The following is a 25175-nucleotide window of genomic DNA, read 5'->3' on the forward strand; positions in this document are numbered from 1 at the left end:
TCAGTCTCCAGGGCTGGCAAAATGGCACTTTTCATAAGCATGACATTCACTTAGAAAAATAACTGTCAGGCATTTGTGTTTGTACCACTGTGTGCCAGCAAAATGTGCAATTTAATTTAATTCTCCAGAAAGCAGTGTCACGAGACGTAAAAGTTGCACAACAGTCAGAAATGTGTGAAAAATTGCACCACAACTGGTTTTGCTTCTGCTTTCTATTCCCACCAAAAGCTTGGTCAGCACTATAAAGATAAGTTTACACTGCACAAAACCCCACCTCCAGCTGTGAGGCTCAGACACTGATTCCATAGACTCAGTCTACAAACTGGGGCTTGTGGGTTATGCTATGGTGTTTTTAGCTGGAAACACCCTAGACGTTCCTGCTTGGGCTCCAACACCTGGCCAGGGGGAGGCTCTCAAGCCTGAGCTGAACATCTACACTGCTATGTTTAGAGCCACAGTGTGAACCTGAGCCTCCAGACCTGGGCTCTGAGACTTGCTGCCACAGGGTTTTTGGGTTTGTTTTTTTCCATGTAGACATGCCCTCTGTGGTTTAGACCTGTGTTTTAGACCAGTACTGGGTCACGGACTGTAAGGCACTGGGTCACGGCGGCTCTGCTCAGCACCGCCAATTGGCCATTAAAAGTCCCATCGGCGGTGCTGCCCGGCTAAGGCAGGCTAGTTTCTACCTGTTCTGACACCGCGCTGTGCCCTGGAAATGGCCAGCAGCAAGTCCGGCTCCTAGACGGGGGGGTCATGGGGCTCCACGTGCTGCCCCCGCCCCGAGCACCAGCTCCACACTCCCATTGGCTGGGAACTGGCCAATGGGACCTGGGGGGTGGTCAGAACCCACGCAACCCATTAGGCGACCTAGGCGGTCGCCTAGGGTGCTACAATTTGGGGGGCAGCGACCGCGGCGGTATTTCGGCGGCGGGAGGCATTTCGGGGCAGGACCTTTCGCCGCCTAGGGTGGCAGAAAAGCTGGCGGCGCTCCTGGGGGTGGTGCCTGCGGGTGAGAGCCTCGTGGAGCTGCTTGCGCCTCCGACTAGGAGCCGGACTTGCTGCTGGCCACTTCTGGGAAGGAAGCCTGCCTTAGCACCCCCACTGCGCTGCTGACCAGGAGCCACCCGAGGTAGCCTGCGCCCCAATCCCCCGCCCCAGCCCTGAGCCCCCACCAACCCGGAGCCCCTTCCTGCACCCCAAACCCCTCATCCCTGGCCCCACCCCGGAGCCATGAGCCCCCTCCCACACTCCAAACCCCTCATCCCCAGCTCCCTTGGGTCGTGGGCATCAACAATTTTCTTCAACTCAGTCGCCCGAAAAAAAGTTTGAAAAAAAAACCTCCTTGTTTGGACCACGATCCTGCGAAGACTTCAGCGGCATTACTCTCCGGGCATAAAGTTGGGCACATGCACACTTCTGGCAGGATCAGGGCCTTAATGGAAATGCCTCTTAAAGAACATAGTTAAAGGGTTTACACAGGCAGGAGCCTCCGTGTTTCTGTAGGCAGCCTAGGGGAAGTGACCTTGCCCGTGAAGTCTGTCTGTACCCTGGACAAACAGCTGACCATAGCACGTTCTTGGCAGCTACCAAACTGATACCAGATGTTCCTGCGAGTTCATTAAGAGAAACGATCGCAGTATAATCACTCAAGGCGGGGAGGAGAGCGGGGAACCGGCTGCTCTCAGGAGCCCATTCTTCTAGGCTTGCAAATGCCCGTAACTCCCGTAGGGGGCAGGCGCCTGGTTGAGCAACCGAACACCCCCGAGATTGCGGCGAGCGCCGGGCGGTGCCGCTGGGGCTCTCGGGGGCGGGGATGGCCGAGGCTGGGAGTAGCGGCGAGGCCAGCGCCGTCCCTGGCGCTAATCCCAGGGGCGCCACTGCCCCGGCCCCTCTTGCGACACGCGCTCGCAGCCCACTCCCCGCGGGCGGACCCCGGGCCCGGCGCGTCCTGCGCCGCGGGTTCTTGTCCCTCCCAGCCCAGGGCGCAGCTGGGGATTGGCAGAGCCCAGCCCCTGGCTGACTCAGGCGCCGCAACCTCCCCTTAAATGCTCGCGCCGAGGACGGGGGGGACCGGCCCGGCCGCGCAGGAAGCAGCTGCAGCTCCAGGAGCGCCGCGCTGAGCATGGCCAGGCTGCCCCGGCATCTCCCCCCGCTCCTCCTGCTGCTGCTGCTCGGGGGCTGCCTCTGCCCGGCCTCCGACGCCGGCCTCCACTTCAGGGAAGGGCAGCACTGCTACAAACCGGCCCCGCGCAAGCCGCCCGGGCTCAGGTGAGCGCTCGGCCCCGCCGCTGGGCTGGGCTGGGCTGGGCTGGGTGGGAGGAAGGGCGCCACATGCAACGCTGCTGCTGCTACGCCCGGGCCACTGGCTGGGCGAGAGGCGGCTCCTCGGAGCCGGGACCAGGGAGAAGCCGGTCAGCCTCTCGCGTGCCGGGAACGGCCCAGGGGCGCTGCCTGGCTCAGGCTGCGCCGCTTCCCGAGCCAGGCAGGCAGAGCCCAGCAGCAGCCCGGAGGAATCAGCTGGGGGGGTGTGAAATCCCGGAATGTCACTGCCCACGTGATGCCGAGACCGCCCCAGCCCCTACCCGACCCCGCTGCGGCTTCCCCCAGCCCCTCCTTCCTGTACCCCAGGGCCGCAGCAACAAAGAAGGTGGCCCCCTCCGAACATATGTCCGGGCGGGGCCCCTTCCAATGCAGAAACTGGAATGCGGTATTTATTTTGCCACTTTTAGGGGCCCCCTTCCTTGCGGGGCCCCCTCCGGTCGGAGGGTAGGGAGGGCGCGCGCTACGCCTCTGCTGTACCCGGCCTGGACCCTCCGGCTTTGCCCTGCGCCTGGCCGACCCGAAGCGACCCCTGGTAACAGCGGAGAACTTCACCACACCAATTAGTTTCGATAACATCCAGGCTCATCGCCATCCCCTAGGGAGGCGGGGAAACGGGGTGTTTGCAATTGGCCCCAGTTTCAGCAGCAGGGCCAAGGAGTCTCTGCTTCTCTAGGGGCAAATGGCCAGGACCCAGCTCCTCAGAGGGAATTTGGTGCCTAAATACCTTTGAGGATGTGGGCACAGGGTGACTATTGGGGGGAGATGGGGATTTGCACTGCTGCCAAGTTATTCCTTGATACAGGACTCCTGAGCAATGCAGAAGGGAGATAATAAATCCATCCTCTTAGTTTTGAGAGTAGATCGAAAACAGCATGAAGCCTGGATTGTTTCATGTGAACTCCTGCGAAGGGCTGCATTGGGCAGGCCTCTCATTTCTTATGTTAATCTCAGCTGCCTACCTGGTAGCTGTTTCTGTGAGTTAACACTAGTCACAAGACCATAGATAGAAGGGCATTAAAGGTCATGGTGGCTAGAACTATCATGTGATCTCAAGCTAGGATGGAAATTCTCACACATCATTGTGAGACTGGAAGATTTTCCCCCCCCCCCTCCCCTCTCTCTCTGAAAATATAAAAATCATCTCTGGGAAACAAGCTTAATTCTTACTACTCTGTTTCCATATAGAACCTACCCTCGACCTCACGAGTACCTGGACATCACTAAACTTCCCCCGAGCTGGGATTGGCGAAATGTAAACGGGACCAATTTTGCCAGTACCACTCGGAACCAGCACATTCCTCAGTACTGTGGGTCTTGTTGGGCTCATGGCAGCACCAGTGCCTTAGCAGGTACTTGTTACTGGGTATCTGTTGTTACTGGGTATTGTTTTCTTGCCAGTCAGTCCATTTTCAGGATCCCCCAACATTCTGAACCCCTGATGGGGGGGCATCCTCGATTTGCAGGATTATCAGCACTATTCGGGGTTGTCACTGCACAAGACAAAGGGCCTAACTCCTAAATAGCTTTGAGGCTCTGGGCCAAGGTACCTGCCCTAAATAAGACAGACGGGGGAGAGGGTAAGGAAGATTTTAAAGTGAAGGTAGTTTTGGTGGTAGCATATACTGTGGGAATTCCCCAACTGGCAGCTGAAGAGGGGAATTTTTTTTTCTTGGTGGAATGTTCCATTGTGGTAGAAGTGGCCTCCCTCATTTAGAATTATACACAGATTAAAAAGGAAAAATTGGATTGATTAAAACACATTTAGCAGAAGGGACATTGCTTGTGGGGTGGGAATGTCACACTCCCTTCACTATATAGTTCTCTTCTCCCTCTTGCATTCAGTCAGTTAGGCCCCAGAAAGCCAGGAGAAGTAGGTAGATAAATTATTCTATCAATACAGTGAAAACCGAGATACAACTGTGACTTCCCCTTTTTGGGTGGGGGCAGCAGCTCAGCTGGAGTTTAGCTTTCGGTGGAGCAGTTTCTCTTTTGCCTCTTTAGGGCAACAGCAGCAGTGGGACAGATGCACATGGGGCTGGGAGCATGTTACAGTAACTCCGCACTTAACGTCCTCTCGCTTAACGTTGTTGCTATCTTACGTCCCTGCTCAGTTACGGAACATGCTCCATTTAAAGTTGTGTGATGCTTCACTATAACGTCATTTGGCTGCCTGCTTTGTCCACAGCTGGCAGCCCCCCATCAGCTCCCCTATGCCACCCCACACACAGCGCCTGCCGGCAGATCCCGTGGATCAGCGCCTTTCCCTTCCTCCCCCCGCCTCCTGCCATTGGCAATCAGCTGGCTTGCAGCGTTCAGGAGGGAGGAGCAAGGACTCAGTGTGCAGGTTCCCCCTCCCTCCCGAATACTGTACTGTATGGGGAAAAAAATGGGGGGGCGGGGGGAAGAAGCGGGTTAAGGGTGGAGGTTTGGGGGAAGTGGTGGTGTGGGCAGGCCGAGGGTTGAGCTCTCCACCCCTGGGAAGTTGCCGCGGCTGCTGCACAACATGCTTCTCCTAGCCTACAGCACCTTCAGCCTCCTTGCCTGCCTCATTGTCTGCAGTGCCAGTGGGCTGTGCTGTGTGGGGTAAGGCGGGGGTACCTGCCAACTATAGTACTGTATGGCAAAAAAAAATTTCCTGGAACCTAACCCCCCCCCCATTTACATTAATTCTTATGGGGAAACTGGATTTGCTTAACATCATTTCACTTAAAGTCGCATTTTTCAGGAACATAACCAACGTTAAGTGAGGAGTTACTGTAGACAGGTTGAGCAGACATATTGAAGCAGGGGAAGTCTTACAGGGATGAGGTTTCACTACCAGTCACTCAGGGAAACAAAAGTACAGGTTTCATTGCCGGTGTACGTGGTGCTCTACAAAACACATGCAGATGCCTGCAGAGTTTCTGTTAATTTGGATAGATATAATACATAACCAGTGTCTGGGGTGGAGAGTAGTACATAGAGAAAGATGCAGAACAGAGACTAGGTTGGAGGCAGTAGGAGCTGCTGGGGAAACTAGTCCAGGACAAAGATGGCGTTATGAAGAACCAGGTTTTTAACTAATCCAAAAATGCAGATACCAGCAGGGCTTGGTGATCATGTGTTTACACTGAAGTCCAGCGTCCTGATATACAACTGAACTTTCTGACTGGCTTTGTTTACAGTTTTGAGAAAAATTAAAGGTGCCCAGGACATGGAAAAAAAATCAAATTTATCAAAATTCCTTAACTTTAGTAATAGAAGGGGTGTCAAATCTGTGCTTTCTTGCTGTCACTGGCAGACTAGGGAAGTAGAGTGGAAGCTTTCTGAGGCCTCAGGTGAAGCAGTAGGAGTGTCTACTTTTCATAAAGAGCTCTTCTCACGCATCTGAGAAGAATGATCATTATGATTGGGGTAGCAGTTTTACCTAAGGATCATGGCCCCATCGTAGTAAGCATTGTACAAATGCTTAGTATAAAGTCCCTGCCCCCAAAGAACTCCGTCTAAGTAGACAAACAAGTGGGAGAGCAGAGAAAGCAAGGAGGTGGGCAAGCAAGTAAGAGTAAACCAAGCAAGTACAATTGGGCATAAACTGTCAGAAAATTTGGCCCTTGGTCTCACTGCTGCCTAAATCTATGCAGATTTGAGATTTCAGAGCCTAGCAGAACATCCAGTAGACCTGGGATCTACAGCCAACGTTACGGGTGACCTGGGGCAAGTCACCTGACTTCTCAGTTTTTCCTTCATCGGTAAAATAGGGATAGTTATACTTCCAAGCTTTGTAAAGAGCTTTGAGATCTGTAGATGAAACATGGTATAGAAGAGCCAGGTATTATCATTAGTTACACCTGAGTGCTTTCATAACTGGCAGAGGATGTTAGGATTTATCTAATTAAGGACTGAAATGATACATGTACATCCATATATATCTGCCCCTGAAGCCAAATTTGAATGGAAAACAGTAGCTGCACCTGCAAAACATAGACGCCATCATTACGCCCACTCTGATTGGGTCACGCTGTGGGCACCTAGCCATTCTGTTAGCATATACCACTGTAGGCTTTTGCACCTACAGCTGTCTGCAGATATTTAACAGATGCAGCTAAGGAGACATAGTTGAAACATTTGGCCCGTAATGAGTTACAGACAACAGTAAAACTAACAAGCACCAATTGTTTATTCTTCTGTTATTACCACAGACCGCATCAACATTAAGAGAAAAGGTGCTTGGCCTTCTGCCTACCTCTCTGTTCAGAATGTTATTGACTGTGCCAACGCAGGGTCCTGCGAAGGTGGAGACCACACAGGTGTTTGGATGTATGCTCACGACCATGGCATTCCAGATGAGACCTGTAACAACTACCAAGCCAAAGACCAAAGTATGGCAACAGATTGCAAACCTTCCTAGCTACTACTCACTCTCGTTTGGCATTCGCTTTAAAGGAAATTAAATATAATTTAGCTAACACACGCAGTTCTTTTTCTGCTTCTACTTACTGCGGGCTGCTAGTGAAGCACCTGCTATCTAACTAGGAGCAGCAGGTTCCCTTAGAGTAGCTGTCTGTGTTGTTGTTTTTTGCACCAGAATCAGACAGCATAGTGTGTTGCCATCATGTCTGAACAAGCACCCACCATCCAGGCTGCTAATTTGAACTCACTAGGCACTGATGTGCATCGGTGCTTTCATGCAGTAATATTTAGAAGTGTCATCTTAAGTTACCAGAGCAGAACTTCAGTCTACTATACTTACTTGCAAACAAATCCCTTGAGTTGTTTCTCTAGCTCCACAGAAGCAATTTAATTATTTGTATACGGAGACACTTATCAGGAAGTAGTTTTTATAACCTAGGATTGAAAAGCATGTTTGAAGGCTGAAACAGATAAAGAGCACATAACCTTGAAATATTATTGACTGTGGAGACTGCCTTAATTAGCAATCTGAACTTGCAGCTTTATTTAACCTGAAGGAACAAGCAGTTTTCTCTGCTATATTTAATCTTATAATTATGGCCCCTCAAAAGGAATTAAAATTTACCATTAATTATATTTCATTGAATAATTAACTGTAAGAAGAAAAACACTAGCTTGCAATGTTAATCGAATGTCACTGCTTCTTTATAGCATGCAAGAAGTTTAACCAGTGTGGAACATGTGTTACCTTTGGGGAATGCCACGTGATAAAGAACTACACCCTCTGGAAAACTGCTGACTATGGCTCTGTCAGTGGGAGGGAAAAAATGATGGCAGAAATCTATGCCAATGGTCCAATCAGGTAAAGACAGTATTACAGGGGAAGAGTTATCCTGTTAATTTTCTTTTAGTTGTTTCCAGTTTATCCCATGAAGCTTGCAGAGCCTCCTTATGTAGCTCATTCAGCACTTCTTCACCAGACCAGGCCTTAGCCTCTGAAGACTGATATGTGCTAAACTTTTGCACAATATCTTATGATCTAGACCCACTTAAGTTAAGAACTTTTCATTTGAAGTGAAAGGTGGGTGACGGACACTGTTCTCCTTTAGTCTGCAATAAAATTATTTTTGAATGAGGAAGCTCTTTTTGCTTGTTACAGTTGTGGCATAATGGCTACTGCAAAGCTGGATGCGTACACTGGAGGACTTTATGCTGAATACAACCCCTCTCCTATGGTGAATCACATTGTATCTGTGGCTGGCTGGGGAGTGGAAAATGGAACTGAATACTGGATTGTCCGTAACTCCTGGGGCGAACCATGGGTAAGGAAGAGAGAGAAGGGATGTGCTCAAAATGAAATGCACATTTTTAAAAACTCCAGCAATTTCTGTATTACAAGTTGTACAACTAGCTTGTTTATTAAAAAAAAAAAAAAAAAAAAAATCTAAGTTTCCGCCTTAGCCATAGGAGTTGTCTCAATCTATGATTTTTAATACAGCTGACAACTAGGAAAAAAGTCTATAAACTGAATGTAATGCTACCCCAATTCAAAGAACACGTAAGGCAATAGCAGGCCAGCCTTTGTGCGGTGTTAACTCCATAAATCCTAATGCTGCCCTCGTATGTGTATGCAACTCCCATTGAAGCCAGTGGTAAATAGCTTTGTGATATATGGTTCTAATAGCTATTTGGCTATGGATAGTAGGATATGGAAATGAATTCCTGGCTGGAAACAAATGAGTTCACTAGAGAACTGCTATTTCAAATAAGCTTGTTTTGTGAATCTCACTCAAACCCTTTGCAGAGATCTGCCTTCACCTCTAGTCACCCTTGCTCTGCCCAAAGTGCACTGCTTATGAGACAAGTTACTTTGATGTTACTAATTTATAAACCTTTTGCCAATACTAATGAAAATTAATTTACTATAGGGTGAACTGGGCTGGCTGAGGATTGTGACAAGCGCATATAAAGGTGGAAAAGGAGCTGAGTACAATCTCGCTATTGAAGAGGATTGTGCCTACGGGGATCCTGTATTACCTTGATTGTTTCTAGGGTTTATGGGGTTCTTTCTGGCTTTGAAATTTTATTTTTCCCCCTCCAATCAAGGTTTTTTTTTTATTTTTTTATTAAAAGGCAGTTTAACTATTCTGTAGTAAAGAATGACCAGGCAGTTAAGAGGAATTAGCTCAGATCACCATGTTGTTTTAGAAGTGGAAAAACTGCCTCTAGATTTTTAACTTACACTGCGTATTTAAAAGCAGCTGTTAAGACAAATTTGCTTATCCTCTGCTTTATGTGCTTGGTACTTACCAAGCAACTTATCAGAAGCTATAGGTACAAATCCTCTCATTGGAAAAATCATTCTTTCTTGTCAATATTTAATCTGAAGGAATATATAAGATTTGTTTTACACTTGTAACAAAGGAGGTTTTCCTTCTAGTACAAACTTTAAGTTTACTTTAAGCAAGAGGTACTGATTTCTTTTAAAAATTTGGGTTTAGACTTGCAAATTATATACACAAAGTACAATAGCAAAGTAAATATTACCGAGCTACATAAATGCAGAAACCGTACTATGTTTTTTGTTCTCTATTTTATAACTCTGTCCTAGTCACATCCTGTTGTTTCACTAAGGCATGTGTTGCATTGCAGATTGTCATTTTTATCTGACTGAAAGTGATGCAACAGTAACCAAATCTCTTTAAAACTACTGGAAAATGTTTAATATAAGCAATGATTGTTATTTCCTGATTCTTTCTTTACTCTAATTCTAGGCTTTGGTATTTGAATGGCTATGCTATTTTTCTGTACAAGGACAGGTTTTTTTAAGAGGGGGGAGAAAGGGAACAGGGTTCTAATGAGACATAGCTTTTAACATGTGCTTTTAGCATACAAGGAAAGATGGTATGTTATCTTCCTCTTTCCTGCTTACTCAACCTCATGTGCCTAGTTCTGTAATGGTGTAAATTACAACCCAAACCATATCAAACATTAACTGAATCACAGTTGTTAAACTGACATTGTTTTTTATGTGAAGTGATTAGAGGGTGCGCAAGTGGATTGTAAGAGTTGAATGGAATTTGTTTCTCAGCATTAAGTTAGTGGTACCTATGGCAGCATCTCTTGGCAGGGCACAGACAAGGTTTAAACAGAATCTGTACTTTAGTTAAATACCACCATGAGGTGCCAGCGAAGGATGGGTGGGGGAATAGAGCCACCTTCAATGATCGCATGTGTATGAGTGAACTAAGGACACCTACAATTTGCACAGAAACTGAGTGCCCCATGTCGCCAAGGGTCCTGCTCTTGGACTGAGATGCTAATCAACCACAACATACTAAACGTGGCTGTATGTACTGCAGGTCACATTTACCTAGAACAGAGATTAGGGTCTGCATTTCAGGTACACTACAGGACAGCAGGGAGCTACAGCCTTCTGTTTTCCATTTTGGCAAGTTAAGAAGAAACTGATCTTCCAAATGTCTTAAAATATCTCTAATTTCAGGAGCCGGCTGCTTTTTTGTTTTAAATAAAAACGTAATTGTTCACCTGTGACCTACAACTGAGAGGCACATTACTCAGCTACAGTTGTTTCATTGTGACATGGGCTTTATTTTACCAATTATTAGCTTCATCGCTGTCCCACTGATTTCTAACACCATTGCTGCTGCTGCTTTGATAAAGTAATACCAGGTCAAATCTTTACCTTCAATCTCAGAGGGAGAAAACTGTCTCCTAAACTAGTTGCCTAGCAAAATACAGAGGACAGTCTAGGGGCCTATGATCCATATTAGAACATGCAGCATTGGTCTCATGGATACAGTATAGGATGGGCCACAAGAGCTACATTCTATTCCTAGTTCTGACAGATGTTCTTTGTGAACTTGGCCAAATGACTTTCCTTTAGCTGTCAAAAAAGGATACTAAAACATGAAGGTTGCAAAATTAATAGTCTTTAGTTACATGGTCACATTAGCATAATTCATATATGCAAAGCATGGGCAACCTCAGTTCTACACTGCCTGACTCTTGAAAACTCAACTTTGCACCCTTGCTATTCTTAAAATTAACTTAAACATTTAAGGTTTACTAAAAATATAAGTTCCACAATATGAAGCCACAGTGACCCTGATGGGTCATCAACAGGGTTGTCCCTTGAGGTCCACACCACAGACCTTTCACTTGAAGGCCACAATATGGTTGTAGGGGCAACTCTAATTTTGACTTTTCCTAACCCTTGAAAACTCAGCCTTAAGGTTCTTTTTAACAGCAATGGGGAGGAGTTGGCTATCCGCCTCTGTGAACCAACCACTGCTAGGGGATGAGGTACACTAGCTGATCTTGGATTTCACTGCTATTTGCTGACAGCAGAGTAATGATGAGATTGAAGAATCCTGGGTTCCATTCCAGTTTCTGGAAAGGAGCATTTTAAAATAAATTATAAATCCTTTTATCCTCCGCCCCATTGCAGGTGAGTTAGGCTGCTTCCTCCTCACTGCCCAGGCATCAATAGGGGGAAAACAGAGAAATGCAAACAAACATTCTCCCTCCTTTCAGTCCAGGTGCCAGGAGCAGCAATTCCAAGGCAAGTCCTGCTTAGCTGCTACAGGCAGGGAAGGAGCATGCTCAGTACCAACTGAACGCTGCTGCCAGCCTCTAACAAACCTCAGCTGACCTTGTACAAACTGAATTTTAAGAGGCCAAATGTGTGGATTTTCTCAGGAACAGCAAAGACCATTTGCCTGAGAGCAGGATAATTTCTGCTTCAACACATGGAGGTAGTAGAGCTTCTCAGTGAAACAATGGTCAGAATTTTTTTCAAACATGGGCAAAACATTCAGCATGGAAAACTGCAACCTGAATGGTTATAATTTGGTAAAGTTATAAGCTATTGAAAATAATTTATAATGGAAAATGTTAGCCACCTTGAAAGCTATTTATATGGCAGTCATGTCATGGAGTGCATTGTGCTAGGCACTGTATGAAAAGAACAAAAGCTTACAATTTAAGTAGAGGACAAGACAAGAGATGGATATAGACAGGGGAGAACAAGGAAACAGTATTGGTCAGCATGGTAAGCACTAGTCTCGGCATACCAGTGGCCTAGCCATTTTTTGTAGGCATCACAGCAAAGGAGAGTTTTAAAGAGGATAATGAGGTCATTATCCTGATGTTTACAGCAAGCTCCTCCCAACCACAAGGGGCAGCAAAGGACAAAGCATGAAAGTGCTTGCTTGGAAAGTTAAGAGGACAATGGAGGCCAATTCAAGGCAGGAGTCAATGTCTCAGCAGCAAATGAGAGATGGTAGTAGGGTGGGTACAAAAGGCTTTTAGAGTAAAACCAAACAGAAGCTGTTTGTCGAGACAGAAAACGGGGAGCTTATGGAAGACAGCAAAGAGTTAAAGTTGGGTGTCCCTTCTACCTACAATACTCCCAGAGGTGCCTGAAGCCTTATATTTTAAATGTTGTCAAAGCACTTTGGAATGTTCTAGCACCAAGAACTAGGAAGCACTATTTATGCAAAAGATTCACCTCCTTTGAGCAATGGGCCAGTGTTATGGTAGTAATAAACTAGAGTTGCTGCAGCAGCACTACTCTGATCCCCTTTAGGAAGCACTGTCCCCTTTACTCAACTACTACAGATTAAAGTCTGATAGAGAGTCCCACTTGTATTGGGAGAAAAGAAGGTTCTTGCAGTTCTGCAGAAGAGTCCACAAACAATGGCAAGTTATCTTGTGTATTAGTGCACCCATGCCTGCAGTATCTCATTACCAGAGACTCATTAACACATTTATTTGGCTATTTTGAGGGCTTGGTTTCTTTTTATGAATGTAACTCTAAACAACAATTTTGTGCCCATCGTTAGTTACAAGTGCAATTTATCTGGATGAAATTAGGGCATATAGATATCAACATTCCTTAAAATAGCATGGCAAGTTTGGCTTCTCTGTGCCCCCATTTTTTTTCCTGCATGTGTTTGTGTGCAAAATAACAAAACAAAAAAACACCCCACACAGTTATGTTTTAAAAAAAATCAGGCTAACCATATAAAGCATAAAAGAGGTCTCTGTCAAAGTACTGTTTATGAAAATATAAATTAGAATCTCAGTGGTTTATTTCCACTGCTCGTCTCCATACTAAATTAGTAAATGCTAACGTAATAAAAAAAGCTACACCAAGAATGTTTAGATATATTCAGATAATTTAGCTACAGTACCAACTGTGACATGGTAATGAAACTTACCAGTAACGTTTAACACATCTATTAAAAAAAAAAAAAGAGAGAGAATTCTGAACAAGGCTGCTTGCACACAGGATTTGTCTATCAGTACAGAACTAGCCTTGATTATTACAACTCAGTTTGAGTTCCACAACACACGTCGTTTTTCAGAAGGTAATTCTGTAGGATATTAAGAACACTCACCTGTCAAACACAATGAGAAAAATCATCCTGGGTTCTCCGCAGCACAGGACTAACTGTGTGCTCATCAAATCACAAGATCAAAGCCTGCAGCATTTAGGGTTACAGTCACTAGAAAAGTGGCGAGGGAGAGTGTGTGTGTGTACAACACACACACACAAAATCAGTAGAAGAAATTCCTACAAGCTGTGAAAGTAACAAAAACCATTCCTTGAAATATGACTGTATTTCTCATGCTGCTCTTCCCAAAGATGCAATAGAAGACCTCCAGAATAAAGTTCAAAGTTACTGTGCAATATGAATCAGCAAGCATCTCTACACTTCTTCCTTGTTGGCTGCCATTGTATTATCCAACTAGCGAACCCTACTGGTGGTGGGCATAGCAAAGAAGTGATTGTCCATAACCTCAGTATTCATGGTACTCTGCATTCTTGTTTTATCGCTTCCTTAGTTCACCATAATGAAGTTAGATTTGCAATGAGCTTAAAGAAAAAAGATTTAAAAAATTTGTTCAGCACGTTGTTTTAGTTATAACTGCTTTCATGTGCAATGTCTGCATTATATAATTGGTTTGTGACAACTCAGTAAGTTAAAGTCTAGGGAACAGATTGACCCTTTTTGTTCTCAGGCGTGAGTGCACTATGGAGGCAATAGGAAGGGACTTGCTCTGCTATACAGCAGCCTCTCTAGAAGCACCGGTGAAGGACTTTCAAAGGAAGTCCCATCTAGCCATCCCTGATTAAAGGAAAATCTCTCCACATGGGTCTTTAAGAGGAAAGGGAAACTGGAATGAACACAATAGTGCCTGTATAATATATTCTATTAACTGTAATCCCCCTCCCACAAATATTATCTTCAGAATGTAAGGGCGTACATAAAGGAGTGAGGAGGGAACAAACATCTTACCTATGAATTCTGTGACAGGGTCATGTTCACCTTCTGTTTTAATAGTGCCTGCAATGCTTTCATTCTCTAAGATTGGAAGGAAAAGCTGCACAAAGTCTGAGGTATATGGAGGAGCAATCACATCCAGTACCTGAGATGTCAGACAGAGAACTGTGGGTTACTTTTCCAGTTTGGTGATTGGCAGAGACAATTGACTTGTGTTATCCTCCTCCCTTAAATCAAACTGGTGGTATATTACTAATTCACATTTTTTTCACACCACCTCTAGTCTCCAGCCATGCTTCGGCCATGTGCTGCCTCTAGCTTGCTGATGTTGCAGACAAACCTGTTTAGATCACTACGGGAACTCCTGCCCTCTGAAAACAGTATGCCATGTCCTAGTGAGTGTCTAGTGTTAAGTATCTCTCTCAGAATCTGATGTGTCTTGAAGTACGGGTATTTGTAAAATCATCAGTTAGTAATTTCTACCAACAGTCTCATCCAAACAGATATAAAACCTATATTAAATCTCATCTGGTTATGTGTTAGTTGTCCCTTTTCAAAGCAAAACCAACAAAAAGAGCTACATGAACAAAAGTGAGCAGCTGACCTCAGTAACAAAGTATCTAATGAGTGAGATGTCTGTGTCTAGTTTCTCCAGACACTTGCGGATATAACCGACGACAGGTAGGACATATCCCCGACTGAGTAAGTGAACCATTCTGTCCAAAAGGGTTTTCTTCAATTCCAGCTGAAAAGACAAGAGGAAAAAAAGCCATGCATATGAATCAGAATCACCTAAAAAAAGGTGTTACTGTTCATACTTATAATTTCAGTCTGTCAAGTAACTTTTTATGACGACATAATATTCTTGAAGCAAGTTCCACTGGGAATGTTGGTGCAGCAAGATCAGTCATCATGAGTCTAACTAACAGATAAGGAGCAACATAAAGAACAAATCCTTTAAGTATCACCTGTTCCATGACATCAAGCTGGGAGTGTTCCGTTTCAAAAAGCTTGACAAGAAGTTGCAGAACTTGGGGGTGAAGCAGCTGATGGCATGTGCTGATCTGCAAACATGAGGTAGTGTTAAGGTCACCAGTACTTCTACTTTAAAAGACAGTTATTCAAGCAGGCTTACCCTTATTTTCAGTTATTGATCCAATGCTCAGTACAGAATTCTTCAGGACTGGATGTGTACAACTGCTATTCATCCCTTTGCGGGCTAGAGTTGCCAACTCAGTGGGATTTGCTTCAGGAAATCCCATCTCATAGTACCAAGCAGTTAACTTGGGGTACTGAAATGGATTCATCTCAGTAAGTTTACTGGGTTACAGTAACTGACTGATGTAATCCAGTGTGAGACTTCAATTGACTTTGGATCAGGCCCTTAGAATCATTCCACTTACAAACCTAAACGTTGCCATTACCATCACCACTCAGTAACATATCCCTTAAGCTCTTACCTCGTCTAGTAATGCCAGATGCACTGGAGTGTGATCAGTCTGAAGCTGAAAATATCGTGGTTCTGACACTGTCCAGTCCACCCACTTTAATACACCCATTGCCACCACAGGAAACCTAAATAGAATAAGCTCCATTAGACAAACTGATTTTAGATACTCCATCCTAAAGTTTGGTCTTAGTCTTGCCTACAATCAGCTGAAAGTTTCATATTTAACTTAGATTAGAATTAATACTCGGAGAGAAAAAGAAATACTCTTCCTGCTACCAGCATGTTCACAACAGGCTCCACTGATAAAATAAAAGGAGACGCTCAGCCTAGAGAAATTCCTTTTCCCTTCACAAGGATGCTCCCTTAGCAGAGAATGGTATGTCCCATGCACAGTGGGCAAGAAGATCTTTCTGCACGTAATGTAGTGTAAGGCTGAGCAGGCCCAAGAATGTTCCAGTCAGACTATTCAACATCAGCTGTCTCAGACACGTGTGTGTGTGTTTTAGGTAAAAGTGACTCCGGTGTGACTCATCTCCTTCCAGCTGTACAAATGCACAGTCTTCTACAGTACAGAACATTTCAGTTTGGGGAACAGAGTGATAGGATGGGAGGTAGACCAAGCCGACTTGATTACAGACTGATCTTGATGAGGTATATTTGAAGCCTCAATGTTGCTTACACCTTGCAAATGTGGCAATGAGACAGATTTTTCACATATATGCTCAGAATGATGATACTCCTAACACTGCCCACAAGGAAGCAACTGCTCCGGAAGAGTGAGCTGTGAATAGAAATGGAAATAGCTTCCCAGTTCAACATTCCCAGAAAAGGTCTTTTTGGGCCTAGTTAACTATCCAGAACACAGCAATTACGTCAGGACTTATTACTGAGAAATACACCTTCCCATGAACAGCAATTTTGAAGAATGAAGGAGTTTCATAAAAATACTATGTGTTCTCCCAAGGGTTGCAGTGCAGCTACATTACATAATACAGAAAGGAAAGAGAAGCAAGAAAAAACAGACAGAAGCCAACATCTAAATAGCGACCTTCTGCAGCCAGGGACATGTGTAGCATTATGAATTACAAAACAGCTAGTTGCAGCTTGCACTATTTGCTTCCTTTATTACAATGTAAATTGTACTTTCTTGTTAACAGAAAGGAGTTTCAGCTCTGGAATAGACTTTCAACCTACCTGATGCACTGATAGAGGGTGCTCAGCTCTGCAACCAGCTCTGAAGCTCCTTTGTTTTCGTTGCAGCACAGATTGTGAACAGTTTCAACAGCTTTCGAAGTCGATTTGAGCTCGTCTTTGTTTATGCTCACTCTCTTGTTCTAAAATATTTCAGAATTAAGCTCTGAATGCAAGACTTGAGAATTTACAGGAAATTGTTGGCTATTTAGGGAAAGACTTATTATATGACACGTCTCACATAGCTTTACCTTTCTCAATGCTGAAATCTGTAAATAATTTGTGAAGTAACCGAAGTACAGATGAGTGTAAAGTACTAAGAATGTTTCTCTTGTATTATTAAAACGATTATTTTCATAATTTTAAATTAATTCATTTGCTTCTAAAAGGAGAGTTCAGATTTTCTAGCACAGCACAGACCTGCAATTGCTACTCTACGAAATAATGGCAAAAAGCCCCAAACTTCTAATTCCAAACTTTTATTCTACTGGCCTAATCTACAGAAGACCTGGAGTTCCCATTTTTTTCAGTTGGAGCTGGGGGTATTTAACTCCTCCGAAAAATCAGGTGCACACAATTTTAGCCTAAGCCAGGGGTCGGCAACCTTTCAGAAGTGGTGTGCCGAGTCTTCATTTATTCACTCTAATTTAAGGTTTCGCATGCCAGTCATACATTTTAACATTTTAGAAGGTCTCTTTCTATAAGTCTATAATATATAACTAAACTATTGTTGTATGTAAAGTAAATAAGGTTTTTAAAAATGTTTAAGAAGCTTCATTTAAAATTAAATTAAAATGCAGAGCCCCCTGACCGGTGGCCAGAACCCGGGCAGTGTGAGTGCCACTGAAAATCAGCTCACGTGCCGCCTTCGGCACGCGTGCCATAGGTTGCCTACCCCTGGCCTAAGCAATGATGGAACTTAAACAACAAGCCTGGATTTTCCTTAAGTATATTTACATTAATGCATTAACTTTAACTTCTACACAGTCAAAGGATCTGATATTACCTTTTTCCATGTCTCCACTACACTGGCTGCATATGCTAATATATGGATATATTTGTGTTTATGGTCTTGATTGATCTTAGCACCTGGCTTAAATAGTGACTGCATGAAAAGGTCCAGAAAGGCAGGTACTCGAATCTGTGAAGGAAACACAGGGTTTCATTAGTGCAACAGATTAAAAAGCACCAAATAAATATCTGGATCTTGTGTACACACACAGAATAGGGTACAATAATGCATTATCTGCTGAGTGATAGACCAGATGGTTTAATGGGTCATATTTTTAAAGGGGCTCAAATCAAAGTGCTGGCACAAAGTGGAGGTTACAATGAGTAGCACTGACAATATTATTTAGATATCTAAATTTTCCTGTTTATTACTTGAACTCCATACATAATCAGGTAGTTAGAAATCTAAACAGTATAACTGCACCTGTAATTAACTGTGCCCATAACAGACTGGGGACACAAAATTATAAGTCACTTTTTAAACTCTGACCTAATAGATCTTTTCCATATTTAACTTTGGGGAAGTGTTGTAAAAGCATTCATAATTAGATGCTACAAATAGCATGTTCACATTTCTGTATCCCTTAATGAGAGGAGTCTCCATAATGAGTAACTGAGTGCTAGCAAGTGGCAGAACTTATAACTCTCTCTTATTTTGGTGTTTGTACAGCACCTTGCGCGATGGGGCCTGAAGCCCTGAGTAAGGCCTTGAGAGGCTTATGTCACAGAAATAAAAAGAAAAACTTAACAGTATAAAGAGGTAACTACAAACCAGTTCTACTGGAGGTGGGTCCATGCTTGTAAACATTTTGAACAGGACTGTGATGTCTGCTGGATTCAGAGCTCCTTTGGATAACATGGCACCAAGCGCTTGACATGCTCGAGGGTAGGAGGCTGCAGTACCCAGGGCTAGCGTGATCTGACTAGCATCGTGGCCTCTTGGTAAAGAGCAAGACACACATGGGCATTATATTTTTCTTATAAAGAAACTGAAACATGTTAATTTTAGCCTCAGAAACATACCGATAGAATAATCAGTGTTTGTCACCTAGTGTGCAGAAGACAGCCTTAAAGACTGAACCTTTTCCTCAGTGAGATAATACCAATGTGGCTACAGTAGGAAATAAAAGATTTGCATAGGATATTTTAACAAGTTTTTACACAGTCAGAACATCGACATTACTTAATTCTTTCATAATGGCTACTTCAGGTATCCCAACACAGGAAAAAGGGCTTGTTTGTTGCTCTGTAGCTATTTGTTTATTGACCACACCTGAGCAGCTCTTACTGTGCAACTTTAACCTACTATGAGCAGGATGAAGAAATTTAGGAATTCTCTATTTCAATCAAGAATGGGCAAAGCTGACATTTTGTGACTTACCATACTTTTACCAGTGAAATTCTGCTCGTGGGAGAAAGACAAATTATCAAGGACTTACTTCTCGTGAGCAAATCGCTGAACCTCCTGAGCAATCCTGTGCACAGCAGACCCACCTTGCTCTTCTTGGGCTAATATGGACATCATAGACTGAGCAAAGAGATATGTGTGTTCTCCATGGCAAACCATTTTCTGTAAACACATTCAGGGAGATGTTATTCGCCAATCTGAAAAATCTGGGTCACCCTTCAACAAATATATTGCCTTAATAGCAGCAGCAAGGGTTAGTTATGGTGCTAAATAACTGAGTAAGATGTAATGTAAATGGAAAGGTGATACCATAGAAAATCCAGTGCAGAATGACATCCTTGTATGTGATGCTATTCCAGGACAAGCTAGATCTAGAGTTCCTGCTTCACTTTACTACCCAGCATAAAAGGCTTCTTAGAATTCTCTCTCCTTCACCCAACTGCCAGTTCTCATGGTTGTCCAGTATTTCTCTCACTAAATTTAGAGAATGGATTAGCATTAAGCTATACAAACCTCACTACAATATTTAACAGAAAAGAACATGCACATGTCACAGTTCAGGGCAACTGCATCTGTATTTCCCCTCAGTGGTACACCAAGGGTACCCACCCTCAGACATCCTGCTCCGCATCTGTTGCGTCTCTTGGATGGACACATGTCTCTCTATTCCTTCTGATTGGGGTATTCCCAGGCTGCACAGTTCCCTTGACTTTATTGTGTAATTCCTAGCACAGAAAGGTTGCCCTAGGACACCTGCTTGCTTTCTCTTCAGGACGGATAACAGTATAATTGCTTGAGATAAGTTACCGCACAGTTCTTTCTAAGCAAGCCTACTCTATTCTTAAGAGAATACCTATTAAAAACAATAAAAGACACACACACTAATAAGATTACCAGAATTTCATCCCAACTCTCACCTGGGCTTTGGCAGGTGCAGTCTTTTAATACCCCATCCTAGGGGCATCCTTGTGGTTACAAGTTCATCAGAGCTTCAGCTCAAAACAAGCACACGGCCTACTGGGGCCTCATAAGACTAAGTCCTTCCAATCCTCCCCTAAGCACTGGGACCCTCCATGAACCAGGGGTCCTGTCCATTTGCTGGAACAGGAAGAAGGCCCTGATGCAGATTAAACCCCAGGCTTTTATCCAGAAGTATTTCCTTTGTCCGATGGTCCCTGAAGAATCCAATATGAACTAGTATATTTATTTCTCTGCACGAGGGTGACTTCAAAGGGTTGATAATGGAGGAAGTATATTAGCCCCCCCACCCCTTACTAGGGAAGGTACATACAATGCCACAACACAAACACAACTGCATTTTTACTACAATGTTCCCAAAGGTGTTAACCCTAATGAATGAGGTTTAATTTAGTAACAGAGCAACATCAGCAAATTCCCAGTCCCAGACTTTCCCCCAGAAACGTGCGTCTTGTACTCCCCAGTCCTCTCCTAGACAACACAAATTCATATAAAGTCTATCATTTTATTAATAGAAAATGATATGCACAAATCCCAAATGGAGTTTCCCAAACACTTCAATCCAAGCACACTGTTGGATGCTGAGGAACTTCTAAGAGTTGCTGCCTTGAGGACCTGCATCATAACCGACATCCTTCTGGGTCTAGATTTTCTAGAGCACTACAATTATGCCAGGTCTGGTTCCCCCCTGTGAACTGATAGCATGTCAATCAGGACACTGGTGATACTGCTGAAAGCATAATGAGCTCTAAAATTCCTGCTAGACTTCTGCACCTTCAAATTATTCAGATTAATAAACCTCAAAAAGTGTCATCTCAGCGGCCCATACAACCCCTGGTGGTCAAGACTTTGAACAGTATAAAAGCTATTTTTGATGCATAACTCTTGGTCTACATTTTTTTCGGTGGGCCCATAAACAAGACTGCATAACCAGTGTATCTTCAAAATGTTGTGAGATGAAGTTTCTACACCATCACCAGGGAAGCAGAGAGATTCCTTTTGACAAAAGGTAAAAAGACACTTACCGCAAACTCTGGGAGGTTCTTCTCAAGGTTTTCTTCCCCTCCATCTAAAATTGTAGCCAGAGAAGTACGTAGCACTCGAGAAAAGACTTCTAATTGCTGACATGCTGTTGATACACTGGTTATTTCCCCTTGATAACCGGCATCAGATATAAGCTATAACAACAAACAACACTCAAAATGATTTTTGTATCTCAGCACATTTTAGGAAGATTGGATGAAACTACACTGCACAGAATGTTAAATGAGTCTCTGCATACTCTCCATGGAATCCAGGTAATACAAATAAATAATCATCAGCATCTAGACACTGACTGAAAAATATGACGATAACAGGACAGGTGGATAAACCCAAGTCATTTAACATTCCCTGTACTTTCTGAAAGGAAAAGGAAAAGGGGGACGGGGGGAGAGATAAAACAGCCAGCACATAATATAAAAAAATGCCTTTCCATTCCTTCTCAGTGAAGGGTTTTGCTAATGTCATCAATTGTTAAAGCAAAGTTAAAGCAGTTCATATATAATAAAAGAATCACCATGAACTGAATTAAGCTTCTTAATTAAGTGTTCTCACCACTATCTGGGACCACTAAATTACCTGTAAAACCTTACACAAAACAAGTTCACAAAGCAGTTCATCTCCTGGCTTGCCTGTGTGCACATAGGAGAGCCAGGAGACTATCTACTTCTTGACACACTACAAAAAAAAGGTTGACCATTGGTCAGCTGTTCTATAGTCTACACGAAATGGGTTGATGGTCAGTCTCCCTTTACATCACAAAAATACACCACAACTGTTGGCATCCTTGCAAGTGGTTTAAAGGAGGCAATCAAGAATGGGTCACCTGACACTTAGTGATCCTTCTAAAAATAGGGTGAGGTACACTGTGGTGAAGCTTGTACTGAGGATATCTGTACAAATACCTGCTCTTCACCTAACCAAATGCTATAGATTTCAATACATTTCATAAACACCAAGTTCACTTTAAAGAAGTCCCACCACATGGCAGTCATAATGAGGATGGTTTTGATTGCCTACAAATGAAATGTAACAAATTACTATTCAAATTCACACATGTATATTACTGTCTTTGATCCTTGATTTAGTTATGTCAAATTAAAAGAAAAATATTTTCAACATTCTGCAACATTCTTCCCATAGAAAATAGACTCTTAAAATGCACAGAGTTAACAATACAATAAATAGTCTTAATATGAATGCCCAGAGATTGGGGAAGGTTACAGTTGGCATGTAATGGAAGAAGAATTAGAAATCATCGTTTCAGTAATAAGCTGTTTATTAGACTCCAGTATTGATTACCTTGACAGTAAAATTAAGCATCAGGCAGTCTGGATGGGCTTCAGCCAGTTTGTAAAAAAGATCTCTCCATGTAGGATGTGCTATCATTTGCTCAAGCCAGGCTGGAGTCTGCAAAAATTACAACGACAGAAAGAAACACTGCTGTAACAGTGCAATAAAAATCCTGAATCTAAACATTTATAGAATCCAACAGATTCCACTTCTTAAGCTTATCCAGAGTAAAATGTTTACATGCATTATTTCAAGAGTCTTGAAAGAGAACTAGCTAACTGGAACCTTGTAACAAAATAAAATGTATTCAGCATTGAGCAGTTTCCACTGTCTAAGTGAACCTACAGGGCTTCTCAGATATGCAGAGTAATTTTAACAGAGAGCTAGTTTTAGTAAAGTATTAAAGAGGAAGCTACAGCTTCCTTCCCCAGTATTTGAATCCAAGGGCCAAATTTACCTTGGTCTAAAGAGATACAATCTCATAAAGCTGAGCTCAGAGACATTATGTCCAACAATTGCAACCCTGAGTTTGGCCACTGAGCAGCTGGTCTGTACTTGGCCATGTGTATTCTATGCATTACCTCGCCTTCCTCTGTAAAGATGGAATCTGCTTTCCGAGGGTCAAAGTGTTTGATGAGTAAACTTTTCAAGTGATTTTCTACAGTTTCCTGAACCTGCACCGGCTCAACACCTGCAAGGAAGGAAATGTCACTGGGTGGAATCTAAACTGTCAGAGTAGTAGCAACTCCTTGAAGTTTCTCATGACTATTAGAATAATAGAACAGAAGTTGTCTAACAAATTAATTAAGAGGCAAAAAGGGAGACAGTATTCAAAATCCAAAATAGGAATATCAAGCAATATTAGATCCGATATGAAGGATTTAGGATTTCTCTTTCCTAAACACAGACCTACCAGCTGTATTACACAGGCGCACACATGTGCAGGTTACACTAATCCTTTTCTCAACTTGTCCACTCATGTGAGCAAGCTGGACACTGACATTTACAAGACAGCTAAATAGGCTGATAAGTACCTTTCAATATCTTGTCTGTGCTCACAAGAAAACATATGGAGAATAGACAGTGAACCTACATGGCTACAAACTAAAAGACAGCTGCTTCCCATATGACAGATTCAAATACATGCCCACCAGCCTTCCAAGTACTGTATCCTTTTGAATAATGTGTAATGAAGTAACCAGTATCTGTACTGTGATTGCAGTGATTTAAGACATTTCCAACAGTGTGCATGTATTCTTTTCATACCAGTTACATTTGAATCTACCAAGATGTAGATTTCACCTCTTCATTACACCATGGCAAAGATCCAGCAAAATTTACACTGTGAACTTGCCCCTTAAGAGGCAGAGCTGCAGAAATCCCAGAAGGTTTGACAGTAAAGAATTTCAATCTCAATCAGTACTTTTGAGAACTACATTTACAAAAATGTATATTTAACTGATCCACAAAAAGCAGGCTGCAACTAAAATGTAGTTAAATCAATATTAATTATGTTATGCTATAATAAGATGTTAGGTATTTCTAGAGTATCTATCACAACACTACCTAAGCACTAGTCTCTTTACATGGGATTAAAATAATAGACAGAAAGCAGAAAGTCTAAAATACAATAGCTCCTTTCATACTACAATTTTAGTATTTTAGTGTTCATCACCACACTACCTCACTCATCCCTTGGGTACAATTGTGTTCTATTAGACAGCTGCCACATCATTACACAAAAGTGGAACTAAAAAAAATATTCTCATCAGGTATATCGGGATTCAAGGCAAAAAAATGAATTTAGTCATATATTTAGGTATAGAATGGCAACTTGGACATCATCCACCTTTTGGGTATGATCAATGTTATATCTGCCAACAGTTCAGAAGTTTCTGATGTATAAAGAAAAACTACAGCCACAGGACACCGTTAGACCACTGTAGCGTACCTGTTTGAATGAGCCACTCTGCCAGTAGATTTACAGTTTGTGCCACTGCAGTATAATTCTCTGACAGCAGTTGGATAACATTTTCTGGAGAGCCACCTGCCTGGAAATACCTGACAAAGAGAAAAAAAAAAGGGGGGGGGGGGCAGTTATTTCAAAATTAACTGAAGAAACAAAAAGTACTCCACCCCTATGTAAAGGCAGAACAATGTGCTCAGGTATCATTTTCAAACTCTCAGTTACATGCAACATATTATCATTACATATCAAAATCTTTTATACTCACCTTTTTAGAGTGTTAAATATAGAGGGCTCCATTATATAATCTCGAGTGGAAAATTTATGCAAACATTCTTGCTGGACTTCAGCATCATCTTCTCCTTCTCCATACTCATCATCCTGCTGTTTACAAACACAGAGTCAGAGTGGTTATTTCTCTTTTACATTTGTTTTTTTCTACTGTGCTAGTTACATTTTAAATATCTTGCTTGTTGCCCATAAAGGTGCACATACACACCATGATTTCCAACACCAAATGCCTTCTACAGAGGAAAGCACAACCTCTTAACAGAGTTTACTTCAACACCTACCACATTTAGGGGGAAAATGTATTTTTGGGGGGAAACATGTATTTTTAGGAAAGCGAGCACAATCAAACCTCAAATAAGAATAATACTGCAACTGTAGACTCAGGGCATTAAATTGTAAATCTCTTGGAGCAAGACATGTCTCTTTCCTTTATACTTTTTAGCATCAACTGTGAAAAAAATCCAGGCACCAGAAGCAGCCATCAAGAATAGGATTTTTTAAAATATACCCCACATTTACAGT

General features: G+C 43.0%; 2 protein-coding genes across 2 annotated transcripts; one reads left to right on the forward strand and one right to left on the reverse strand.

Annotated features, from left to right (window-relative positions):
• Positions 1-1691: 1691 nt before the first annotated feature.
• CTSZ (cathepsin Z) lies at positions 1692-12994 on the forward strand. Its single transcript, XM_024195916.3, has 6 exons — positions 1692-2268; positions 3508-3671; positions 6501-6680; positions 7423-7573; positions 7871-8033; positions 8640-12994. Exons 1-6 carry the CDS (start codon positions 2123-2125, stop codon positions 8751-8753), a joined length of 918 nt encoding a protein of 305 aa, XP_024051684.1. The 5' UTR covers positions 1692-2122; the 3' UTR covers positions 8754-12994.
• A 289-nt stretch (positions 12995-13283) lies between these two features.
• NELFCD (negative elongation factor complex member C/D) lies at positions 13284-24871 on the reverse strand. The gene is made up of 14 exons (XM_024195915.3): positions 24631-24871; positions 24348-24457; positions 22978-23087; positions 22406-22513; positions 21088-21240; positions 19116-19246; positions 18449-18614; positions 17672-17806; positions 16669-16808; positions 15485-15599; positions 14993-15088; positions 14629-14769; positions 14040-14169; positions 13284-13615 (listed from the first exon to the last, which is right to left on the reverse strand). Exons 1-14 carry the CDS (start codon positions 24660-24662, stop codon positions 13581-13583), a joined length of 1602 nt encoding a protein of 533 aa, XP_024051683.2. The 5' UTR covers positions 24663-24871; the 3' UTR covers positions 13284-13580.
• Between the last annotated feature and the right edge of the window lie 304 nt (positions 24872-25175).

The sequence above is a fragment of the Terrapene carolina genome, unplaced genomic scaffold (genome assembly GCF_002925995.2).
Source record: "Terrapene carolina triunguis isolate 2854851 unplaced genomic scaffold, T_m_triunguis-2.0 Scaffold130, whole genome shotgun sequence".
Taxonomy (NCBI): domain Eukaryota; kingdom Metazoa; phylum Chordata; order Testudines; family Emydidae; genus Terrapene; species Terrapene triunguis.

What these genes read in the sequence shown, in the direction of transcription:
- CTSZ (XM_024195916.3), top strand. Translation starts at nt 2,123, where the DNA reads ATGGCCAGGCTGCCCCGGCATCTCCCCCCGCTCCTCCTGCTGCTGCTG. An exon ending in CAGCACCAGTGCCTTAGCAG is followed by an intron (nt 3,672 to 6,500) that starts GTACTTGTTACT and finishes TTATTACCACAG; the next exon opens with ACCGCATCAACATTAAGAGA. An exon ending in ACTCCTGGGGCGAACCATGG is followed by an intron (nt 8,034 to 8,639) that starts GTAAGGAAGAGA and finishes AATTTACTATAG; the next exon opens with GGTGAACTGGGCTGGCTGAG.
- NELFCD (XM_024195915.3), bottom strand. Translation starts at nt 24,662, where the DNA reads ATGGAGCCCTCTATATTTAACACTCTAAAAAG. An exon ending in AGAACCTCCCAGAGTTTGCG is followed by an intron (nt 19,247 to 21,087) that starts GTAAGTGTCTTT and finishes ATGTGTTTACAG; the next exon opens with AAAATGGTTTGCCATGGAGA. An exon ending in ACCCTCTATCAGTGCATCAG is followed by an intron (nt 15,600 to 16,668) that starts GTAGGTTGAAAG and finishes TATTCTATTTAG; the next exon opens with GTTTCCTGTGGTGGCAATGG.